Source organism: Heterocephalus glaber, unplaced genomic scaffold, assembly GCF_053883595.1.
Source record: "Heterocephalus glaber isolate CG9 unplaced genomic scaffold, H.glaber_assembly_v1.0 deba00000122, whole genome shotgun sequence".
NCBI classification, from domain to species: Eukaryota; Metazoa; Chordata; class Mammalia; order Rodentia; family Bathyergidae; genus Heterocephalus; species Heterocephalus glaber.
The window spans coordinates 70410049-70435061 of NW_028258138.1; the positions used below are offsets into that span (position 1 = coordinate 70410049).

The following is a 25013-nucleotide window of genomic DNA, read 5'->3' on the forward strand; positions in this document are numbered from 1 at the left end:
CCAGAAAAAAAGCTCTTAAACCTCTGCTGCAGCCTGAAGTGGTGACTCAGAGCCCAGAGCCCAGGCAGAGGCAGTAAGGTCCTGTGTAAGGAATGTGCAGGAGGCTGGAGATGGGCCCTGGACACATCTCTGCTTCCAATGCAGTGTGACTTAGGGAAGGAGCTTGACATCCCTGGGCCTCAGTTTCTCCATCTGTAAAATGCAGGGGTGTGTGTGATGCCGAAGTCTCATACACTGCTAGAATTCTATTAACTAGAAAGCTCAAGAATTTTCTATTTCAGATGATCCTGAAAACCAAACTTCAACCTCCCAAGGAAGCTAATTTAAATGCCCAAACCAAGAGTCGGTCTACAGATAGCAGTGTTCTTCAAGGTGTTGCAGCAATTTTGCCGGTAGAATTAAAGTTGGTTCTCACAGTCGCAGGACTGTCATAAGCAATAACTGTTCATTCCGTCCTGGATCGTGGCATTGGAAGCCAACGAGGCAGTCAGTAATGGAAGCCCAAGTGAGTGCCCTGATTTCACTCTGGGTGGACCAGCTGGAACCCTCAACTCCCCTAGAATGCTACTAATAAAGTTTTTATTCTAGTTTGCTTTGCATGAAAAAAAGGAGGTGGGGGAGAGGAATGGGTAAAGGAAATCCACAGGAGATTCGCAAGTCTTCATTCCTGCCAAGAACCTGTCACTGAAGTATGTCTGGGACTGCCAGGACTCACATTTACTCAGCATTCATGCTCTAATTATTTCCACATGTAGTTCAAGGAAAATGGTTGATCAAAAGTTTCAAAAAAAAATTCCCACACACCTAAATCCCAATACCCTTAATTCACAGAGGGTAGAAGGCTTGAGGGCAGCTGCGTGAGAGTTCCCAGACAGCCAGTTTTAGAAGCATCCCCTACAGCGCCTGCCACATCTGGACCAGTATCTTCGCGTGTTCCTAGCACTCCATCCCAAGCAAGCCAACCCTCTACCTCTGCAAGTTTCTCCTCCCGGAACCAATTAGGATTCATTCTTTAGAATTCACAACAGAATGCAGGATTTATTACCCTGGTTTTATTGAGGCAAATAGGGATCAGTATAGTGTAGAGGCATTTAGTTCTCTGCCCCACCGACTTTGCCCAGAGTGCTGTTGAGTTCAGGTCATCTCTGGGTGACTCCAGACACCACATACCCACTAGGGAAGGAATCCACAGTGGCAGGGACTTGAGTACCCCTCCCCTACATCTGCAGCTCCTTTCCACAACTGCCATTTGCACACAGCTCCCCCTACTCCGAAAGCAAAGCCACTCTTCTCCAAGGTAATTCACGTGAGCTGGTACAGAGCTGGTTGCCCACACTGTCATCTATCGAGTCTATTTGGGAACATTTAACAAGGTCTTTAGTACATGACTCAGGGTCTTCTTCCATTCTCCTAGGTGACTTTGTTGTTTCTATGACCTCAAGATCCCTCGCCTCATCTTTAGTAACTCTTCGCTTCGCAGGGTCTCTGGCTATATAGAGTTGCCTCCGGGATGTGTCTGTGAGCAGAGGAGTTAGCTGTGGCAGACTAAAGAGTGTAGGTCTCCTGAGGGTCTAACTTTTGAAATGAGAGCTCATTACCCTTTGAAAATGTCAGCACTATCAGGTATTGTTAGATGCTTCTTTAACCTTCAGATGGGCAGAGAATGTCCCACAAGGCCAGTTTAAAAAATAATGTCACCATCTGGGAAGTCTGATTTATTCTCACTGGCCCAAATTTTTCTTGTCCTTCAAGGTTCAGCTCAGGTTGTATCACTCCATCCTCAGTGACCTTTTCTTTATGATTGGTATGAAATCCTCCTTTCTTGACCTTTTATTTCTGTATGAACTCATTTTGACCATTTTTTGAAGTTATTTAACTGATTATCACATTCCATCTTTCCAGCTAACCTATAAGCTCCTAGAGAACAAAGATTAGGTTTTAGATTCTTTCTTCAGGTCCTAGTGTAACACCCTGTGACACTCAAATCAACCTCAGTGGAAAGCACAAAAGGGCAATTGGAGCCACACTGCCTTAGGCTTGGGATGGGGCAAAGGCACAGTGCCCATGTCCACTCTTCTTTGTGGCTGCTCCCTCCCAGGATGAGTCCTTCTGAGGAAAAAGCCTGAAAACTTCACCTTTCCCATTAGACCATAAATATTTGGCCTGGAATTTCATTCATTTGATATTATCTTATACCCAAAGAAAGACACTGGTGCGTGCGCGCAAATGTCTGTGTGTTGATGGGATAGACAGAAGGGCAATGGGGAGCTAAAGTGGTTTTTATTCATCTCCTTTGTCCACAATTAATATATAATCTATCTGAGCTATGCCGACAGAATGAGAACTTGGTGGAGAGAAAGAAGGTAGAGAGTTAACAGCCAAAGAGGAGCCTCACACTTTGGTGCCCTACACATGGGAGAAGGGAAGGCAAGGCCTTAGCTGTGCCCAAGTGGGCTGTTTCCTCTGAGAGAGGACACATTACAAAGAACTGTGGTACCCAACCAGAATTGAGACCATTTGACAGAATGACAAAGGCTGGCGTGATGGCAGGGAGATTAGGGATGGCAGGAACAAAATGGAGGTGGGATCCCAGCATAGCATAGTAGCAGGAGTCTACACTCTAAAACAGGACAGAGCCCTGGTAGTCTTTCAGGGTAGTGTGGCTGCACAGCAGCTGTCAAGTTTCTAGCACCCTGGCAGTAATTCTGTAGCCCAAAGATGCAGAAGGGGTTAAAACCCAGCAAGAAACTCGAGGCTAAATGAAGTCTCCATATGTGTGGCTCAGTAGGGTTCTAGGAGAAGCAGACAGATGTAATTAGAAGTTCTCAGACACTGTGTTGCCATAGCAACTGCTGGCCAGGAGAGAAGAGGGGGTGGTGGTGGGGTACCAGGAGACCTAGGAATAGTCTTCCAAGGAAATGCCAGTGGCAGGTGGTGTTCCTCATACTGGGCTCCACTGTTGCATCCTCCAGCTTCCCCACTCCCAGGTCCTCCAGGATGATCTCTATCTAGTTTCTCTTCACTCCCCATTCCTACCATCACCTGGAGCAATTCCAGATGCAAATTAAGTATTTCTTCAGATGGCAGCAGAGGAAGGAATTTAGAATTCTGGAAGGAAGATTTGTACAGATGATCACATTTTCTGGGCAGGCAGTGAGCTGATTTCTGTATCACTATGGAGCCCAGCTCCTTTGTGAGTATGAGTGCCGCACAGCAAGGAGGGATATATGAATGTGGCTTTCAGCCATACTGGGACATCTAAAAGTAAAGGTGAGGTGGGCCTGGTTGATGCACACCTGTAATCTCAGCACTCTGGGAGACTGAGGCAGGAAGATCACAAGTTCAAGACCAGCCTGAGTAACTTAGTGAGACCTTTCTCAAAACAAAAAAGGGTGGAGGATATACATTATTGCAAAGGTCTTGGGTTCAATCACCAATATGAAAAAAAGAGGAAACCTTTTAAATAAATACACTTAGATAAAAGGCATAAACTGTGATACCTGGTCACCTACGGGAAAAATTATTTTTATTTTATAGAGTGGGAATTGTAACCCGATGTCTATGGGCCCCCAGAAATCCGGCCACAAGTTTTGGGACTGAATTTTAATGGGGCATTATGCATAGACACACCTAAACTCAAACCCGAACTCCTAGGAATGATGAGAAACCCAAAGAAAATACTCAGAGAGTAAAGACTACTTCTTATAGCCTCAATCCTCCTTGACTCAGTGACTCAGGGGTTCTGCTTGTGGGAAGCTAGGGAACCTGACTAGATGGGACCACTAGTTCCTCCTAGATCTTGGTCACTATAAATCCTTTCAACGACTGCAAACAGAAAGTCATTCACCTCACATGTTGTCACCAAACAGGAGACAATTCCCAGTGAATTGTTGCAGTGATAAAGTCATCAGTGAAGTGAGACCATTCCCACAGCAAGACCTAATAAATCTGCCTTGGAGAGAGGAGATGTTTCCAGGAGTACATTCTTGTACATTCCTGAAGTGGAGAACCAAAACCAGTGGCTCAGGGATCCTGTGGTCTGGAAATACAGAGAAAGGTCAGATTCTTCTAGGGGACCAGCAGAAATGACTGTACTTTAGGCATAATAGAGCCAGCCTGGATATTTTGAACATGCAGTTTAGCCACAAGCTCACTTACAAAACTGTAGGATGTGTAAAGGGTGAGGCCCATACAGGGTGGATCTTCTTAGTACTTTTCAGAGACCGTGAGAATGCTAGGTATTTAGTAGAAGTTCCTGAAAGTTACTTGACAACCATGGCTGGTGGTAGCCTTCTTCTCCATCCTGGTTAAGGATGGAAGCCACTGGACCAACAGGCCTTATATACCTGCACTTATACTCAGAGGGGTTCTGGGAAGTGGAGTGCAAGTCTCTGCTCAATTTGGAATTTTCTGATTTCTGGAGGAGTCAAAAGGGACACCTTGCAACCTGTAAGCATCTATGTTACACCACTGCTCGTTGCTAGGCACGTGTATGAGGGAGTTTTGGCATCCTCTCCAAGTTCCCTGGATTTTACCAGTCCAGTTCAGAGAAAAATGGTCATCTTTCTGGAATTAAGAACTATGTAAAATCCATTCCTTTGGGGAAAAGTAACACTCCCAACACAAATTAATCTGTATTTCCTGATCATTGTCCAAAGTGGCAGTTGATGAAACCCACTGCTGAGCAACTAAACAATATATGGAACAACTGATAAAATACCAAACACGTCACGTGCTGGGGGCTCAAGCAAGAATAACATACAGTCGTTGTCTCTAAGAGCTTAGAGTCTAGGCATGGAGACAGGGGTATAAGTACATGGAATTAAATCACAGAATACCACAATCTAATAGACATAACTCAAGGCAATGTGTGGCTAAATGCAACGTATGATTAAGTGACAACTGTCAAGGGCAGCTCTATGTAATAGAAATAGAATATCAGGCTAATATAGAAGTTAAAATCTTCCAGTTAGACACATTTTAAAAAGTCAAAAGAAATAGGTAATATCAATTTTAATAATTTATTTTAAGGTATGTCACCAATATTATCATTTTGATATGAAATCAGTGTGACTGAGAGAGTTTACGTATTTTTTTTCATACTAGGGTATGGAATCTGGTCTGTATTTTACACTTGGAGCACATCTTAACTGGACTAGTCACATTTCAAGTGCTCAAGAGCCACATATGGCCAGGAGCTATCTGTTCTGAACAGCTCTAAACAGTGAATTCTTGGCTCTGACTTTCCTGAACCTGAGGAGGACAGCTTGGGTAGAGTAAGACTTTCCTTAACCTGAAATGCTTTGAACTGGTGTATATAACTGAAGTCAGTGGATACTACCTGAACTCAGGAGCGAGGCAGCACACTGGGCAGCAACTGTGACCAGAAGACTGAAGTAACAAATACCCAGTGCACTGAAAACGTGCAAGTGGCTGGGCACAGAGGCCTGATTCTGGCTCTGTTCTCCATGCCCATGGACAAATCACTTTATCCTCTGGTCACTATAAGAAAGAAAAAATGTTTGCCATTTCCTGACCTTAGGACATTTTGTATCTTAGCTCAGAAACAAGGATAAAAAGTTAATTAAACTGTGCCTATTTTGAGCCTTCTTTTAACTATAAATAGTGTTTTGGCATAAACACTTATGGACAAATTTGGTAATGAGTTGGATATATCATCTCAAAACTTTTTAAACATTTTTCTTAGTTTAACTGCTTTACTCTCTTGCTGCCAGCTCTCAGCATGCCTCTCAACCCCCCAGTTTTGAGATTAAAGGCAATGAAAACATGCACATTATATTCTTCCTGAGACATTCCTGCCTTGCATTCTTTCCTTGGAGGGGCTGGGAAGTCTCAGCTTGGGGGAAGGAGCTGTAAGGCCTACTCACACTGGCTAGTGAAGCCTTAGTGGCTTCACCAATGAGCAACTGACAGGTATTCTGTTCCATTGCACCAAACCCCCTCTTTCTGCGGAGAATAAAATCCCACGAGACCCTCATGCTGTATGAACAATGCATAAAGATCTCATTTTCTGTTCAAAAGGGTAACAGAGCAGCTCTACACAAAAGCCTACTAGCTTAGTTGCTATGGATGAATTATCATGTCATAAAAATACTCCCAAGTATTATGTAATAGGTTAGTTCTCAAAAACTCCACTACCCTTCCTTTGTAACTGACTACATACTGCAGAAATGCAACATATTAAACTGCTTTTCATTACCTTGAAGGATTCCAACTCCACTGAAAAGTGGAGCTATGTGCTATGGTGAGTCCAGGAAGTTGGTTTAAGGGTCAAGTATAAGAAAGTTTGGAGAGCTGGCAGGTGGTAGGGTGGTCTGCTCCCTGGGACTCTACCCGGTGCTGATCACTGTGCTATGAGTTGGACCTTTTCCGGGAATCAATAACTTCTCCTTTGAGATATGGATGTGCAAATTCAGCAACACTGAATGCTTTTTTTCAATTTGTTTTACTCATACTAGAGACATTACAGTTGCCATTCAAATGGCAGCAGAGAGCAAGAACAGCAAGATATTTATTTTTAATGCAACAGGAGCCACTGCAGTTTTAGATAGGAAATGATATGACAAGAGAGGCGCAAGGATGCTATTGCAGTAGTCCAGGCACAACAGGATGGTGACTTGGACTATGGTGGTGGCAATGAAGAAAGAGAGCGGTCTAGGGAGAGGTATTATATTCTGACAGTGCAGCCCACAGCACTTGCTGAGAGACTGGGCTATGGGTAGGGAAAGTGAAATGTCAAAAAAACAAAATTCCTGGGGACTTCTGCTTGATATGTACAAAGCCAGAGGTAGGTATGGACATGGACCTGCTGATGGCCCAGCCTGGTGTCACCACAAGAAGGATCTTCCCTCAGACTGGCCCTGAGCTTCAGATGAGTTCCATGCAGGAAATGGAGTTAGTTTAGCAAGTGAGCTCAACAAGGTCACGAAGGCCTGCAGTCAGATGTAAACAGACTCTGCTCATGGTATCTGTTACGACTGGTCCATGGAACACCAGCCTTGAAATGTTTACGATATTTTTTGAAATAATGTTCTGTGGTAAACGGTTGGAAAACAATGTTTATTATATATTCCTCCTAAAGTGTCATAAATAATGCACATGAATATTGCAAGTCCTGCAGCTAAAGAACTATTTAACTTAGCACATGCATTAACATCATTCAATCTACACAACACAAGCCTAAGCTCTTTATGTTTCTCCCTGTAGTTCAGTGCCCTGGAACTCAAGCAACAGGAATACTGTTATTCAGGATAAAGATCAGAAAACTTCTACTTTATCACCTTATCTTCATTTGCTTAACCCATTACAATTAAAACTGAGAGTTTCCTATCTGCACTACTCCTCCGTTCTCTTCTACTAGTCTGACTCATCATTATTGTCCTGCTTCCTCTTTGTTCCACCCATTTCTAGGATGAAAATTATTTGGGGACAGTTCATGCTTTGAACTTCTTCAGCCTTAGAAATCTCTAACTTTTGTCTGTCCCTCAAAGGAAAGAAGTTGTCTGTCACAACTTCTGAGTGTGGTTATTGTCACATCTGAGCCCAAAGATTGGTATCCAGAGCCCATAATACCATTCAGCTATCCCAGAGGGAAACACACACACACACACAGACGGAGAGAGCGCTCACTAGCATAGGCAGAGAGAAGACTTTTCCTGACACAACAAAGCAATGGGCAATGAGGAGATCTTCACAACCCAGGCCAGTGTAATGAGTATTCATCGTCACTAAATGACAACGCCATTTACAACGGGCAAAATGATAGCACTACCTAGAAAATAACCCAATCAACCAAATGAAACACAGCCAATGGAAAGGAAACTGGCTTCTCTCTCTAATCCACACTGCAATTCGATGGAGCAATTTAGGCAGGAAATGAGAGCCTTCTGTTCCCGCAAATGTGTAAGGGGAATTCTGGGGGAAAATACAATTTCTGAGCTGCCAAATGACCAACAAGGTGGGCTTAATAATGAGTGAGCATGAGCTGTTTGGATAGGATTTCATAAAACCACCATGGTTTCCTTATTTTTGTTTCAAAAAAAATAAAAAACAATGTCTAAAATAGTCCATGGAATAAATAACAGCAATAGCAATAACAACCAACCCTCAACCTTTATGGTACTTTATCATCTAGATTAAATTATATATGTCCTTTTGTAGAAAATAAAACATGGAGACTATTCTGATTGTACCCCTATGAGAAAGCTGCTACCTTTGTAACTGCCCTTTAAACAACCTGACCCATGAGAAGCTTAGGGAATTTTCTTAAGTAAGTGTGCAGTGAGTACTGAATTCATTATACCCAACCCTTAGCATGGCAAAACCTGAGTACCTGGCCTCTACTCAAAACGTTTCCCAGTTCAACTCTCCTTCTGTTCCCATCCTCCAAGAAAGGAAATTGAGAAACCCAAAGTGAGCTCACCTGAGGTTTTCTTTGATCATTTTCCAGCCCTTGGTGCCATGCAGAAAATTATTCTGTTTAACATGATGGAAATTTTGATTAATGCTTAAAATAAAAGCTTTACTCTTAAAATACCTAAACCAAGAAATCTGCTTCTCTGCATATGGCTACTGGCAAGGTCAAGGCCACACTGGATAAGAAAGGAAAGAAGATACACTGGATAAGAAAGGAAAGAAGATAAACTGGTTGTAGGGGTACATGCTTGGAAACCCAGCACTCTGGGAGGCTGAGGCAGGAGGATCCCTAAGTTCAAGTCCAGCCTGGGCAATTTAGTGAAACCCTATCTCAAAAGAAAAAATAAGAAAGGGTTGGGGATGTAGATCAGTGTAAAGACTCTGGGTTCAATTTCCATTACTGAGAGAAAAAAGAAAGAAAGAAAATAGAAAATGCCGAGGAAAGACTAGAGGAGAGGGGAGCGAAGCAAAGCACAAATGGACACATTCGGAAAGACCCTTGGGACTCTCAGGAGAAGTCAGATGATGCAGACGTCATCCTGCCCCAGGTGAGTGTAGTACCACAATCAGCATAAGGGAAGACTCAAGGTTGAAGTGCCCTTGAAGTGGGACCAACTGTGAACATTTGTAAATGGACAATATGCATACATTTGCCTCCATCCCACAGTAGCTTTTGCTGGACCACCCATGGGTCACCAAGAAGCCCTGGGTCCTCCACAGAGACCCCAGCCTTAGTGGGAACACAGGAATGGTGGAGTCTGTGCTCTGGGTGGGCATCTGTACCTCTGCTTCACTAGCAGTAACTGCCCACATGTAACAGTTTCACACTAAGGTTTAAATGACCCAGGCACCCTTGAAAGTAATCAGAATTCCTCTGGATCACCTTTGAGTTCCTCAGCAATTTTCATTGTGTCCTTGGGCTTAGAAAGAAATAGGGACATTGTAACATTCTGAATAAATTGAAACAAATTAGATATATTAAGGAAAATTTAATAATGTTTGTTTCTCCCCACTAGTTTCCATAGGAATTTGTTTTTGAGGAACAGCTCACTGTAAGAGATACAGGTAGATGGCCATGCTCTCCAAATACTGAGATTTAAATGTGTGTGTGTGCGCGCGCACATGCACACACCTGGACATGTGTATTATGCATGTAAACACACATGTGCACAGCCAATTTGAATTCAGTGCTACTCTGTGCAAGACCCATTATTAGGAAAGACATAGGCCCCACTGGGTTGGTCCCCTACTCAGGACCAACGGTTGGCACAATTTAGCACTCTGGGATTATCTAGTGGGATTCTAGAACAGGAGCATAGGTGAAGTATCAAACATTTCAGCAGGACTAAACATCTTTGATGGCCTCTAATTTCCTACTCAGTTCATCCTAACAAGTCACTTGATTGAACCACTGTGGCTGAAGCCAAAGAACAGTGCTCATGGACAGTTAATAAGGCTCATGGGCTGGGAGTGTAGCTCAGTGGTAGAGCGCTTACTTGGGCTCTGTGAACCTCTGGATTTGAACCCTAGCAAAACAAAACTAAAACAAAGTCCCCAAAAGGTGAATTTTAGCATGGGCACATGTCTGTAATCCCAGTACTCTGGGACAGTGAGGCAGCAGGATCGAATATTGGAGCCCAGACTGGGCAACACAGCAACTTAGCAAAACCCTGTTTCAAAATTAAAAAAAAAAATTTAAGGGCTGGAGATGTAGCTCAGTGGAAAAGCCCTGGGTTCAATCCCCAGTACCACACACACACACACACACACACACACACACACACACACACACACACAGAGGCTCACAGCTGATTCAGAGATCAGATCTGGAGACCAAGGCAGGAACTTCAGGAGCCAGGCAACACGATGAGAAGCAAAAGCAAGGATACTGAAAAACAAAATCAGAGTCCAATACAACATTTTCAGATAGCCACTTTGTAAGCTATTTGCAATACTGCATCATTTTAAAAAGAAAATGTGAACATTTCCAAAAGTCAGATGGAAATTTTGGGTTTTTTCAGTCAGTTGGATTGCACAAGTTGGACTGGGGGCTGTCTTTTTAAACAAAAAAGTTTTTTTAAAGATTCTTCACTCAAGACTGGTGTGGTAGTGCATACCTGTAATCCCAGCACTTTCGAGGCTGAGGCAGGAGGATTGCAATGAGTTGAAGCCAGCCTGGGCTACATAGCAAGACCCTGTCTCAAAAACAAAAACAAAACAAACAAAAAAACTAAAAAGATTCCTCATTCAACCCTAAGAGGATCCAGCACCCTTCATTTCTTGTCCAGTGTTGTTACACAGCTGGATTCTGAAGTGAAAAATGAAGTGATTCTTCACTGTGAAGTGAAGAGTGTTTAGGACTGTGGGGCATGGAGATGGTGCAGGTGCCACCCGCTATGTCAACACATGCAGAGGAAGTCAGGGACGCAAGGGGCATCCTGCTGTCACTCATTCTGTTTGCTTGTTCCTGGCCAGCCACTCTTTCCAACTGTTCCTCCTTCCCGGAAATTAAGATAAAGAGCTAATCAAAAACCTAATCCCATTAAGTAGATTATTTTGAAAATCCAATACAGAACATCTGCCTTTTACATGGGCAGTCCTTCAGCACTGTGACTGAGAGCTTACCCACTCACACATTTTGAAGGAGGGGCAGGTGACCTGCCCAAGTCCACACAGCACGAGGCTTATGGCTGGGTTGCCCCTGTCTGCCCTGGGCTATTTGTCCCAGATCTTCTCTGCATGACATGGGGCTTATTTGAAGCCAGCGACTGTCAGGTACATCAAACCTCGGTCACAGCTTTGGCCAGCACTGCTGCAACTTCTGAGCTCAAAGCAGCTGAGTCCTGCAGACTCATCAATCCACTCACCTGCTTCCTACGTGTGCGCTCTCGCCAGTCCTCCAGGACCCTCTAAGGCTGAGAAAGAAAACTGGGGAAAGGAGCGAGGGGAGGCAACCAAAGCCAGTGCCACAGAGCAGTCAGCGCTGCAGAGCTGTGTGGACTGGACTGCCAGAGAGGCATGGCGCCAAGCAGACACTGTCTAGACGTGAACCAGCCTCTCCCAGCCCAGGGCCGGGTGGGGAGGAGAGAGAGAGGCTGGAAAGCCAGCTCGCTCACTGTTCAGCTAATCCAAACACATGACACAACCTCTGACAGGCTCCAGGCTGGGGGTTCACTCTGTCTGGGACAGTTCTTCCCAGGGGCTGGAATTCAGCTGTGGCCTGAGGGAGATTCTGCCAATCCAGCAACCAGAGGGGCTCTGGAAAGGCTTTCCTTCAATTCCGGGGAATCACAGTTTCCAAACTAGACTGAGTTGGGCAGCAGCCAAAAGTAGCATACGGGGGGGGGGGGGGGGGGGCGGCGAACAGATTTTTGAAATTTCCATTTTTATCGTCTTAGTTCATCCACGAGAAAGACCCACAAAAAACAAAGAACTGGCTTTTGATGGAGGCACTAAGCCTCCAAATCAAATCAGTTTATAAAATGTATCGATGTAGGAATGTCCTTTAAGCATCGCATGGCTCAGAGATAATGTTAGGCCTGGGGGTCTTTGTGGATCAGTTAGAAAAAAAGGTGCTCCTTCCTCTGGGAGCAGGAAAGTTCTGTGCCAGGGCATGTGGCTTGGTGGGCAGTGTGGGATGCATTCGGCCCCACTTGCTCCCTCGGCGGGGCACATTTGTGTTGCAAACATCTGTACAGTTACACCCAGCAAGTAGGGTGCAGCATCAGAGTTGTCTTGCAATTTGGCCTTATTTAATGTGGAATAGTTTTGAACACACTGGAAGGACAAAGAAATTGCCTTAAAACATCTCCTGAGTCACTGACTGTAACAACTACACTGTAGCGACTACACTGTAGCATGCGACTGAGAAGCAGCTGGAGCCAAATTCAAATAGAAACCATGACCAATCCATGTGGCCAGAAAGACTGAACCTGCAGCATCTATCCAGGCACTCAAGCCATTTGACAGATACAGTTGGGAGTGATGATGCCCAGCTGTAATCCCAGCTACTTGGAAGGTTGAGGCAGGAGGATCACAAGTTCAAGGCCAGCCTGGGCAACTTGGCCAGATCCTGTCTCAAAAAATAAAAAGAGTTGGGACTATAGCTCACTGTGAAGGTCCTTGGTTCAATACTTAGTGCTGCAAACAAAATAAAACAAAACAAAAAACTGATGTAACATAAAGGGAGGGGAAGGAGACTTAACATTACTAACAAAAGTGTCTGGTTTGTTTTCAAAGTCATTTCAGAAAAAGCAGTGGGCCTTGATCACTGAGCTTTTACCGTAGGGCTATTTAGTGCTGGAGTTTGCATCCTGGCTTTGCTACCTACTAGGTGGGCCAGTCTGGGACAAATGAATTCTCCAAGCCAGTGTTTTTCTTCATGGATAAAATACAGACAATAATAACTACTCACCAAGTTGTGAAAGTTATGTAAGATAAGGCTTTTTCTCTGTCTGCCTGCTGTCTGGCTAAGTACCAGTCATTTTTCAGAGCTCTGTTTAGGGGTCACTTCCTCTTCCAGGCCTTCCTGAGCCCAGTGCTGGCATAGGGTCTCAGCCCTGTCCTAACTCTTCTCACACAGCACTGCTTTGCGCTTGTGTCTCTGCTGCCTCCTCTACCGGACTGCAAGCTCCTTGGGGACAAGGTCTGGGCCTCATTCGCCAGCACTAACTAACTCAGGGGCTGACACTGGACGGATTTGTGAGAACTTCTACTTTGCTGTTTTTAACTGACTTTGAGAAACTGTATTCTGTCCCAGAAGAGTGATGCAAATGAGCATAGCAAGGCTTTGTGCAGCTGGATCTCTGCAGAAATGTGAAGACTGTCATCCGTGGGTGTTCTGGCAGCTCCTACTGTAGCCCTGACACTCAGGATGTCCTCTCTGTAATGGCAGTAGGAGGAAGAAGCGTGAGAAAAGGCCAGACAAGAAGGAGGATGAGAAAGATGAAGGGCAAAGAGCAACACCAGGTTCCAGGGTTGGTGGGTGGTGTAGGTATGTGAGGCTAGAATCAGGACAGGCTGCAGACCCAGCAGCACCTTCCTCAAAGACTCAAGGTTTGTGTGGCCTTTGCTCCCAGGGGGACAGATCCCAGTCTGCTCCACAAGTATTTCCTACCACGTCTTTTAGAGAAGATAGAAAGTGGGCATGGGGACGGGGGCACATGCCTGTGGTCTCAGCACTCAAAGACTGAGGCAGGAGGATCGCCAAGTTCAAGTTAAGCCTGGGCAAGTTAGTGACATTGTCTCAAAATACAAAAAGGGGTTAGGGCTGAAGATGTAGCTCAGTGCAGAGGCTCCAAGTTCAATCCCCAAAGGGGACTGAAAAAAGAACAAAACAAAAAACAAACAAACAAAAAGAAATGATAAGAAAATATGAAGAGTAAGAACAGTCAGTAGCCATGTGTGTTAATCCCAGTACTCTGGGAGGCTGAGGCCAGAGTACTGCAAGTTGGAACACAGCCTGGGCAATGTAGTAGTTTAGTGAGACCTTTTCTCAAGACAAAATAGAAGAAAGGACTGGGGATATAGCTCAGTTTGAAGGCTCTCAGTTCAATTCCCAGTACTACAAAAAGAAAAAAAAGAGTAATTGACATTTGTTTTTGAAACAATGAAAAGAAACAACTTCCTTTGTGTGATCGTATTTTCCAAAACTAAAATTTATAATTCATAGCCAGGTGACAGACTATATTATGGGGACTACAGAAGGAATACAGGAAAATGACAATCCAAGATATCTGGTGGCTACTTCCACATATAAGGAGAAACCCAGGGGAGAGAAAAACTCAACGTGGAAGAACTCTAGAGGAGTTGTATTACCTTCCAGTTCCTGCCCTCTGTGTACCGTCCTTAGGGAGAAGCCATGCAGAAGCCTCAACTGCCTAAGCACAGGAGATGCTCCCCGAGTGCACAGCTCTCCCCTGGAGGAACGGTAAGAACTGTAACTTTGCAGAAGAAATCCCAAGACGGGTTCAGCAGAAGTGAGAGTCCTGATACAGATTCTGAGCATCGAAGTGTCTACTGAAATAAATACCTACATTTATTTTTTAACAAAGAAAGTAATACTTAAACCTCAGGAAAGAGTCAAAGAAGCAGGAGAATTCTGCATGCTGTTAGCACACCTGTGCATGTGTACTTACATGCAGACAGACAGACACACACACACACACACACACACACACCAGCTTCAAGGCCTGGGTGCTGAGTATCATGTTATAATTCCTCTCAGGGATGAACAGGTAAAAAGTGTAACAACCTGAGCCAGTGCACAGCTGTACAATCCTAGGCAATGACCAGTGGGTGTCCCTGTGTCAAATGAGAGTTCTCTTGTTGGCATTAGTACAGAGTCAAAAAATGCCCCCAGACCCATTCTTTGTCAGTGCCCTGTAGGGACGGATAAGAGGCACTTCATCTCCAGCAGGTACTTGGTTTTGGTATAACTGTGTACCACAAGTAGAGGAAACTGTTTTCGTTACCCAGCTGAAAAGATAGCAACATTGACATTGTAGAGATGAGGAAACTGAACTCATGAATACAGCAACTTCCACAAGGTCTCTCCACTAGGCAAAGCCAGAATCTAAGCCCAGTCCACTATTCCTAAATCCTTATGTAAAGCTCCAAGTCAGAAACATTAGGCAACTGTAAAAAATGGGACATGAGCTGGTAAGGGATACAGCAGGACTTCTAATCAAGGATGGTTTTGTTACAGTGTCGCTCTTAATAACAAACATGCTCTGTAACCTGATCTGTGGGGTGTTGCTCAGTGGCAGACCACTTGCCCAGCACATGGGAGGCCCTGGGTTCCAGGCCTAGCATCACTCACACAAAAAAAATGAACAAAAATGAAACACCACACTTGGAAACATACAGATATGAGAACAAACGGAGATAATGAAGGTGGAAACTCAGGAGAAGGCTTAGTGACAGGAAAATGAGAAGGAAGGCAAAAACACGAGTTCAGTAGGAGACAATTTCACATAAAGTTCCATATGAACAGCTGCCACATACCGATGAGGTGGACAGGCTGACAGTGGTCCCCTCTGCCCAAGCGGAACCTCTGAAGTTCTGAGCATGCCAGAGCCACTCATCCTACTACTGCATCTCAGGATCTTCTGAACCAGGGCCAAGAGGCAAGGCAGGGGTTGGGGTGACTTCTGCTATAGCCATGGATCTGACTCCCTAATGGCCAGATCCAACTGAGCCTGCTATGGTGGTGACCCCTCCTTCAGAACAGGGACCTGTAAGGAATGCACTGCCTTTAAGTTTTGCATAATTCCAACAGCCAGATATGTATATGCCCAGTGACTACCATAATGCCTGATACTTCTGTCCGAGATTAATAAATTGCACTTACTAACCATCATTGAAGAAGAGAATGAAAGAGAAGGGGAAAACTAAACTCTGACTCAGACACAGGATTTAAATCTGGGGATAAAAAGCAGATACAGAGGGGCCTGGGATTTATCTCAGTGGTGCTACAGCCTGCCTCGCAAGCATAAAGTCCCAAGTTTGATCCCCGGTACCAAAAAAAAAACCGATACAGAAATACTTTCCCTACATCAGTTCAGACCAATATCCTAAGACAAACACACAATATCCCAAGACAGACACATCTGGGTCTGCAACATGCCACAGCTTTTGCCATGTCACATGACCTGTTTGACAACAGCTTGATCACAAAGAGTGTCTAGATTATTCAGGAGACATATTAGAAGTCATAAATTCAGATCTAATCTTGGGAGTAGTTTAATGGTGATGGCTTCCAAATGAGGATATAAAAAGTCTGTGAGATTACATAGAAATCCTTCAACCACAGCAGAAAATGTAAATTTACAGAATACATTTTGTACTCTAACTACCCACAGAGCGTTCTATTAGCAAATTATTGCCAGACTCAGCTAATGCAGAAGCTGTTATCTATGATAGCAGCAGCACATACAGCCTTAGTGTGAGCAACTGTTTCCTTCACCAGAACAGCCAAGAGAATTCTCATTATCGTATTTTGGTTGATGCCCAACATTAGAAGGCTTGGCTTACTTTAAGGTGTTCAGGTTCATTTAAAGAACTTACAAGCCTGGGCCAGAAACTGGTTAAGTGTTGTTTTCTGGACAGTTTCATCCATTTGCTACCTCAGGTCTTTGTCAGTTCTAAACTTTCCCTTCTTATATTCATTTTGGATAAACATTTGTCAATTTTGGTCAAAATGGATCGATTTTTTTCCAGCAAGAATGGCAAACAGCTTTCATCTCACATACAGATTCTGACTTATTGCTAATGGGTACCTATAACATTTCCAAGTAGGGTTTTCAAACCTCCCCCAGGTTCAGTAGGAAAGAACTTTGATTGATTAGCAATGTCTGTCACGGAAGGAGAGGGTAAACTGTTTTGTACATGCCATCCTTGCAGCCCATTTATCTCATAGCACTGGGAGGTACTTATTTTTATTCCCTGCATTGTCTAGATGGCTCATCACATACTTCTACTGATTGATTGATTGACTGATTGGGTCATTTGTCTGGAAGGAGAATGAACCAATAGCGCCTAACTGTAGAACCTTACTTCTCACCTTCTGCTGAGGCAATTCCTGGACATACTACTCCTCAGACATTACAAAGATTCCTGTGAGTCTTTCCTTCTTCAAAAGCAATTTACCTCTCTATAAATACATTATTCTGTTTACACTTTCTGATAAAATATGAAAATTAAAATATACTCATTAAAAACCTAGATAGTATATGACTAGAGCTAAGAATAAAAGTACTCAATACTAGCACAAATGGTTGTGTCATATCTTATTTAACCCTTCTTCTATTGGGTTTTTAGGCAGTATTGAGTTTTTAGGTGTCATAAATAACATGATTTACATCTTATTCCTTAAATGTTATAGCAACTAGGACAAAATGATCCAACAGAATGATCTTTCTTCCTTTAACTTAGTTTCTCCTTGTGGATTATAGTGAGCTCTGGAATATCCACCCACTAGACAAGTCAAGTAAGCTCCCCCAAAGCTGACCTAAAGTTCACTAAAATGGATCCACAGCAATGAAGACTATATCTAACTATGTTTGTGGTGTGTTCTTGTACCTACCAAGAAAAACAATTTTCCATGAGGAGTACAGTTAACTTTAGCTAAGTTAAAGTGCTTATAATAAAATCCAAATTGCTTATAATAATATCCAAGTTTCAGGCAAGGTTAATTTACCTTTTCATTAATTAGTAAAGGTTCATTATTGAGAAAATATGGATTTAAAACTTGCCAAATGCTATGAGGGCCAGACATCAAGAGATTGGACTGGTTAAAAGAAAATTAATAATCTTTGGGTAAGGAATCATGAAATGTATACTGGATCTTTCCTATCAGAGGTTTCAGTGTAAATCTTCCCACCATAAGTTTATAGCCTTTCTGCACCAACTCCTTCTATCTTGTTTGGGTGGTAGCTACCTGGGTATATCTGCATGTAAAAGTTCTCTAAGCTATTCACTAATGATCTGTGCATTTTGTTAATGTAAAAGAAGTTTTGAAATCAAGGAAAGCTTCATATTTTATATTAATGTAACAACAGTAACTCTAAAGATATGTGTTCACCATATTGTTTTTTGTTTTCTTTTATTTTTGATACAGGGTCTTGCTATCTAGTCCAGACTGGCCTGGAACTCGGTGATCCTCATTGTCTCAGCCTTCTCAATGTTGGGTGTTCACCACACCCTGCTCACCATGTCATAATATACATCTTAGCTGCCACCACTTCCCTTTTTTTTTTTTTTAAATTCTTTTATTGGTACATTGTAGGTATACAACACAATTACATTTCTCATTGGGAATTGTACCTTTACATAATGCATCTTGGTTCTTATTTTTTACCCATTCCTAGCCCTCCCTTCATGCCCTCCACCCTTCCCTATTTACAAAGACTTTATTTCCATTTCTCATCATTTTTCCTTTCCCTTCTTTCCTTTCCCCTGCCCCTCCCACTACCCCTACCCCTTTGGACCTTTTCTTCCTATTTTGCATTATCTATTATTCATTCTAATCATTGGTACATTTTAGGTATACAATATAATGACATTCATCATTGGAAATTTGCACCTTTACATAGTTTCTCTTGGTTCTTATTTTTCACCCTTGCCCAGCCCTCCCTTCAACCCCTCCATTCCTCCTTATTTACAAAGATTTTGTTCCTAGTTTTCCATTTTCTCATATTAATCCCATTCCCTTCTATCCTTTCCCCAGCCCTCCCACTTCCTTCCCTTTTGCCTCTTTTCTTCCAATTTCACATTACCTATTATACATTTAGTCCTTATTTATACTTTCAGTTTCTCACACCAGAGAAACTATTTGGTATTTATACATGTGTTCTATTTATTTCACTTAAGAGTATTGCCTCAATGTGCATCCACTTAGTTACAAATGTCTCTAATTTCTCATTTTTTATGGCTCAGTAGTACTCCATTTTATTAAAAAACCACATTTTCTTTATCCAATCTCCAGTTGATGGGCATTTGGGCTGTTTCCAAGTTTTCGCTATTACAAACTGTTAGCTGCCACCACTTAAAACACCTGGCTGCCCCCAGATTGTAAGCAAACCAAGGGAGGTGACCATGTTTGACACTTCATTGGTGATTCTGCCTTGTGTACGGGGCGTGCTTGACCTGCAGCAGAGAATGCTACCTGGCAGACATGGTGAAGGCAAGTCCTGTACTGTCAATGGCTCACTCTTGGAGAAAGCACCCTCACCAAAGCCACTGGTGTCAAAATTGGGTACCTTGGAGAAAAGTATGCATGTGACCTCCAAGGACATTAATCAGCTGGGTTACAAAATGAACAATCTTAGTTTTGTTTTTCAATCCCATGGTTTTGGTATTGAGATGGGCTCTTACTATGTTACCACACATCTCCAACATGTGTGCTTAAATGACCCTCCTGTCTCAATCTCCCAAGAATCTGGAATGACAAGTGTATGGCAGTTCTGCTAGTATCTGGCATTACTAAGCCAATAAAAATGTATGTCTGTTACAAGTGTTTTGTTGGATGTCCAGTTATTTGAAGAGGTATAGGAAAAAGAAACCATGGTATTTTCAATTCTTACATGTGACCACTGGTATTGACAACTCATTCTTTACTTTTTGTTCCATGGAAGCTTGTGTCGTTCTGCCTAACTAATTTCTTCTTTGGGACATTTCCTCTGGGGTCATTATATTCATCTACACCATGACCCTGATCTGCTCCCCTCATGCTCCTCCTCACAGCTTGCTCCTGTGGGCCTGAGAATTGATTCTTGCATTCTGTCACCTGATCTAGAGACTTTTAAAGGAATTATAACAGCCAGGTACTTGCCCATCTGTTTTGGCTATTCAGCAGTAGCCCTGCTATATATCAACATACCAGTTTCCAACAATGGTCTTTAGAACCACAGCAAATAGTTTACTTGCCAAAAGATAAATAAGAGATCATTTCAGTGGCTAATATACAAAGCTCCAAGAAGCAGTTGGCAGATGTGTTTCACTCTAGGCCACGAGTCTACCATTAGAACAATTCTAAAGAATTCTGGGGCCAGGCATAGTGGTGGTATACACCTGTAATCCCAGCTACTAAGGAGGCTGAGGCAGGAGTACTGCCAAATTTGAAGGAAGTCTGAGTTACCTGGTGAGATTCCATCTAAAAAAAAAAAAAGTCCTTTGGTAGAGTGCTTGCCTAATATGCAAGGCCCTGGGTTCATCCTCAATAGTTGCGGGGGGGGGGGGGGGGATGTAGAGGCACTCCCAAATCAGCCAGTAAAACTCCTGATGGTTAAGTATGCAGATAGCAGGGTATAAAGAGGTTAATCAGTGTGGTTTCTGATAATCTTCTAGAATGGCATGCCTAGGGCTAAGTGAAGTGTGTCTGTCTATAGAACTATAATTGCTTTCCTTGTTCTTCCCTTAGGTGACGTACTCACAGTTCATGGGTCAAGTGTAGATCCCTTACTGGAATGAGTGATCTGATTTGTAAATATATCCCCTGTACATGTGACTTATAAAAATGAATTTCCAGACTTGGAATGCTGGGAATGAAAACAAAGACATCTACCTCAGGAGAGCAAGCAGGGAAGTGGTGGAGAGTTTGCCAAGGCTGTCCCCAAAAAGCAGGCAGCTGGGCCACAGAATCCCCATCCAGCCTGGCGTGTTAAGAGGCACAGATTCACTGAGACTTGAGAGGCACACAAACTAACAACTGGGCTCTCCACATCATACTTCCCTCACCAACACATCTCAAGGTACTGCAGTGATTCCCAGTGGGAGAGGGAACAGCAGGTCCTGTGGAATTGTCAAGCCCTCCCTCTGGTGCTGATCCTCCTATGCTTAGTTTAGTCAGATGCCAATACAGGCACCTGCGGAGCCCTGTGCTTCCCCAACACCCTCTTCCAGGCAGACTCTAAAAGTGCATGGTATGTGTGCAGGTAGATGGAGGCTGGAAGTAGGGAAGAATGGAAGAAATCAAAAAACAACTCTAAAGTGCCAAATAAGAGACCACGGAAAACACTAAAAGACAATGTAACATTTTTCTGTATGAGACTGGTTAAGTTTCTCCAATCTAACAGAATAGGATTTACCTAGATTGGCATTAACAGGGATGATAGCCACTGTTCCCTAAGCTCGAACACCTGATTCTGAATGTTTACTTCACAAGCTTTGGCCTTACAACATGATTTGTAAATCAATCACATTATTTTTCAAATGTTGAATTAAATCTGTGTCCATATTAAAGCAAAAGCATCACAAAACCTCACTTTATTTTCTCAATTTCATTTTTAAAAGTTCAACAGTATTTGCACAAGTTTAGCTGCTTGAATGTTTACTAAAATACTCATGCCAATAAAGACTATAAATATTGTGTTTGCTGACTTTATATTTAACAAGAAAAAAACTTCCACAGCTAGTGTCATTAACTAGAAGTTATAATGCTTCAAATAAATTCAAATCACAAATCTCCTATGGAGAGTACCTTTTCATTAATAACTGAGAATTTATTATTAACACATGGATGAAAAACTTGCCAACTGTGCCAGACATCAGAGGTTGGACTGACTAAAAGACAATAATTCTTAATAAACTCGAGTCAACCTAGCTCATGCCTACCCCTCACTCTTCACTGTAACCATGTCCTGGCTTCACAGTCTCCTTCTGCACCAACTCCCTTGATTTTCACGCCTCAGCACTTCTCGTTTTTTCCTCTCCCTATAGGTTTTGCCTGGGAATCTGAGAGCTCTGGATGCTCTTCTACCTCCAGCAGGAAACTGCTGCCAGAAGAACTTCCTTCCAGGGCTCAACTTTCCCTGCAATGCAGACAAGGATGGGGAGGCTGATGTGTAGTCCAGGCTTCCTAAAACAGATCCCAGACCTTGGGCTACACAGACCTGCGGTGAGTGAACCCACAATCTCCTTGCATCTCACATTTGCATTCCAGGTCACAGAGCTGAATCACACACTAGCCAGCAATTCTTAAGCCTGCAGCAAAACTAACCAGAGATTCACCTCATCCATCACTGAACTGCAGCTGTCTCTGAGGGCCACACCAGGGGGTGGAAGGTGTTCCTTAACCGGGGCTAAATCTACCAGCAAAGGAGGATAGTTCCTCAAATTGAAACTCTGGGAATCAAAACGGATGCAAGAAGCTGGCCTGGAGTGCAAGATGGGCTCCAAAGGCAGGGGCAGCTAGGTTCAGATCCCTCTTGAGAACTACCCAGGTGTATGACCTTGGGCAAGGTACCTGCTCTCCTTACATCTGTTCCCTCCTCTGTAAAATGGCAATCATAAACCTACCTAATAGGGTTCGAGGAAATTTCAAAGAAAAGATGCAGGCAACATACACAGTGAAAGTCTAGTGTACAGAATACTTGGTAAGTGCTAATGGTTCCCGCTCGAAAGTGGGTTGGGGTAGAGATGAAAAGCCTGGTGTCTGGAGCCAAACTGTTAGGTTCAGATCCTGTCCCTGCATTAACAGCTGAGGACATCTGATAAGGAACATGAACTTCTCTAACTCAGTTTCTCTATCACAAACATGGAGCTTTACTACCACACATAGTCAATATCTAACAAATATTAGCTATTTTTATTTCATTGTACAACTAGTTTGTATTTTTACCTTAATCCATAGTGTAGGAAATTAAACAAGACTTTGGTACAATGTGTATTTTTTTTAATCGTGAAAACTTGGTATTTGTTTAAAAATTCTGGGGCCCAGTCAAGCTGTGATGCCAACGGAGGGTCGAAACTGTGATATGAAAAAAAAAAAAAATTCAAAGAGGGAGGATAAACCACCCACCAGGGAGCTATTTCTTTTGTAATGTGCATTCCATTTCTTCTCCCTCATGCTTTTTAATTCTTTCCACATTTCCTGCCATAATTATCAAATGTTTAGTTTCTGACCTCACTTTTCTGGAGACTAGAGCCTAGGGAATTTAGAATTGCTTATTTTCTGTCCATAAACCTTGGAGTTAATGGAGGGGCTTGTGAGCGAAGGTTTTGTTGGTTTGTTTGTAGTGTCTCAGGAAGGTCACTGGAGTTGAAAAGAAAACATTACCAATAATAATAATAAAAAAAAGCGCTGAAATGCTTTAACTGGAAACTGCAGAGCCCCCAAAGACCAGAGCCATGGATCTCACACTTGGGCAACATGAGCTTAAGGGGAAATTTAGATTTAAGAGGCCGTTACATGGCCCAGATAATAACACAAAAATCCCAGAGCACTTTACAAAGAAGAACACAAATTTCAGGACATCATAATTTCATCTTATCAGAGAAAAGTAAATCTATTTTGGCCCAAAGAAGACTCTCCCTATTCCTCCACCCCCACTCCTCGAGGAGACAGACTTGGAAAAGTCCCTAACTCCTCTCAATTTCCTTTGAGCAAAGAACTCAAGGCGCCTTTTTGAACTCGGCGGCTGCTCTCCCGGGTCGCCGCCTCCGCCCCGTCCCGTCCGGGTCCCGTCTGCACCCTCCCTCCGCACGCAGCCGCGGAGGGCCGACCCACCACTCGGGGTTTGCGGATTAAGTTTGGTAAACAGCGTTTCTGCGCGGACCCGACCGCCCGAGCCCCACCCCGCTCCTCCCGAGAGCGGAAACCCCCGGTTCCGCCCGGACCCTCTCTCCTCACCCACCTCGGCGCGGACCCAGGCGACCGCCACCAGCGCGAGCGCGAGAGCGAGCCAGCGTCTCCACATCTGCGGGAGAGAAAAGAGCGAGACTGAAGGCGCCGGCCCGGGAAACTTTGGGGTCGCGGCTCGTTCCCCCCTCCGGGCTGGCCGCAGGGAAGGTCCCGTCCCGCTCACCGTGTCCGGCGGCTCCGAGGGCGCGGGCAGGGCGGCGCGGCGAGCGGGGTGCGGAGTGCGAGGAAGGCAGTCCGTGAGCCTAAGAGGAAACCCGACCTGGGCTCGCCGCCCCTTAAGACCCCTCCTTCCCGGCCCGCCGGGCCCCAGCTCCTCCCATTCTCCTCCCCTCTGCAGCAGCGACCCCGCGCTCCACTCGCCTCCCTCCTCCGCCCCCGTGGGTCCCGGTGCCCAGCCCCAGCCCCGAGCCCTCAGGCCCGCTGGAGGAAGGGAGGGGGGGCCACAGCAACAAAGACGGAGGAGGGAACGGGCAACCCCACCGCGGGAGGGGCGGCCGGCCTGCCGCGGCCCGGGTGGCAGCGGCGTAGGCTGCGGCTGTGGCCAGGTGGGCGGTACCGCGGGGCCCGGGCTGGGGCTGGGATGCGAACCTGGAGGACCCGGCTCCCCGGGAGCTGAGCAGCGGAACCCTCCATCTTCCGCCTACCGTAAAACGAAAGGGAGAAGGCGGAGGTGCAAAAGGGGGGCCCTGGTTCGAGGGTGTTACTGCAGGCGGAGCGCGGGGACGCCTGCTTTGGGTTCAACTGGATTTCTTGAGAGGGTGCAGCTGCCCTGCTCTGCTCAGACGATCCCGAGCCCAGCGTTTGGCAGAAGCCTTTTCCTGATTTCTCAGCCCCAGGAGTGGACACCCCCGTCCCTTGTTCCTGATCCCACTCTGGCTTCTCAGGTAGCCTCCGCGATCATGCCTCCCATCTCTTCCAACTTTTTCCCAGTGGCCTTCAAAACTGGGTTCCCTGTCTGACCCAGCTAACTTGCTGCCTGTTTCCTGCCAGGACTCCCTTGTCGCTGGTGCTGAGAACGAATTACCCTTTCAGATGTAATATGCCCAAGGCTGAGCCCTGCTTTCTGCCAAGCTCAGGGGCCGGCCGTCTACTCCCTCCAGTGGTTGCTTCTTTCAGCTCCTGGTTGTAGACCCCCCCCCCCGCCCCGAGATCACGTGCATGCATCCCTTAGCTCCCATTCATGGCCCCTTGCCCATGCCAGACCTTCATCCTGTCACCCAGAAATGCTGGCAGCCACCCAGGTTTCTCTCCGGTTGCCCCCTCCTTTTCTGTCTCTACTGCAATACATTGCAGTATTCTCTCGCTACCTGGTTTAAACACTATCTTCTTCAACTGAGAAAATTTTAATGCTCTTCTCCCACATCAAGTGCAAACTTTCCTCTATCCTCACCTCATCTACTTCAACACACTCCCCTGTTCAGATCAGAGGTGTCTT

At 44.5% G+C, this 25013-nt stretch overlaps 1 protein-coding gene across 1 annotated transcript in view; it reads right to left on the reverse strand.

The window, feature by feature from the left end:
* The window catches only part of Fstl1 (follistatin like 1), a 49198-nt gene extending 24918 nt beyond the window's left edge, over window positions 1–24280 (reverse strand). The window contains exons 1-3 of the mRNA XM_004835643.4: window positions 24167–24280; window positions 23742–23820; window positions 23571–23633 (exon numbers count right to left, since the gene is read on the reverse strand). Coding sequence (XP_004835700.1) covers window positions 23571–23633 — 63 coding nt within the window. The 5' untranslated portion in view covers window positions 23742–23820; window positions 24167–24280. The remainder of the gene's footprint in view (window positions 1–23570; window positions 23634–23741; window positions 23821–24166) is intronic.
* Window positions 24281–25013: the final 733 nt, after the last annotated feature.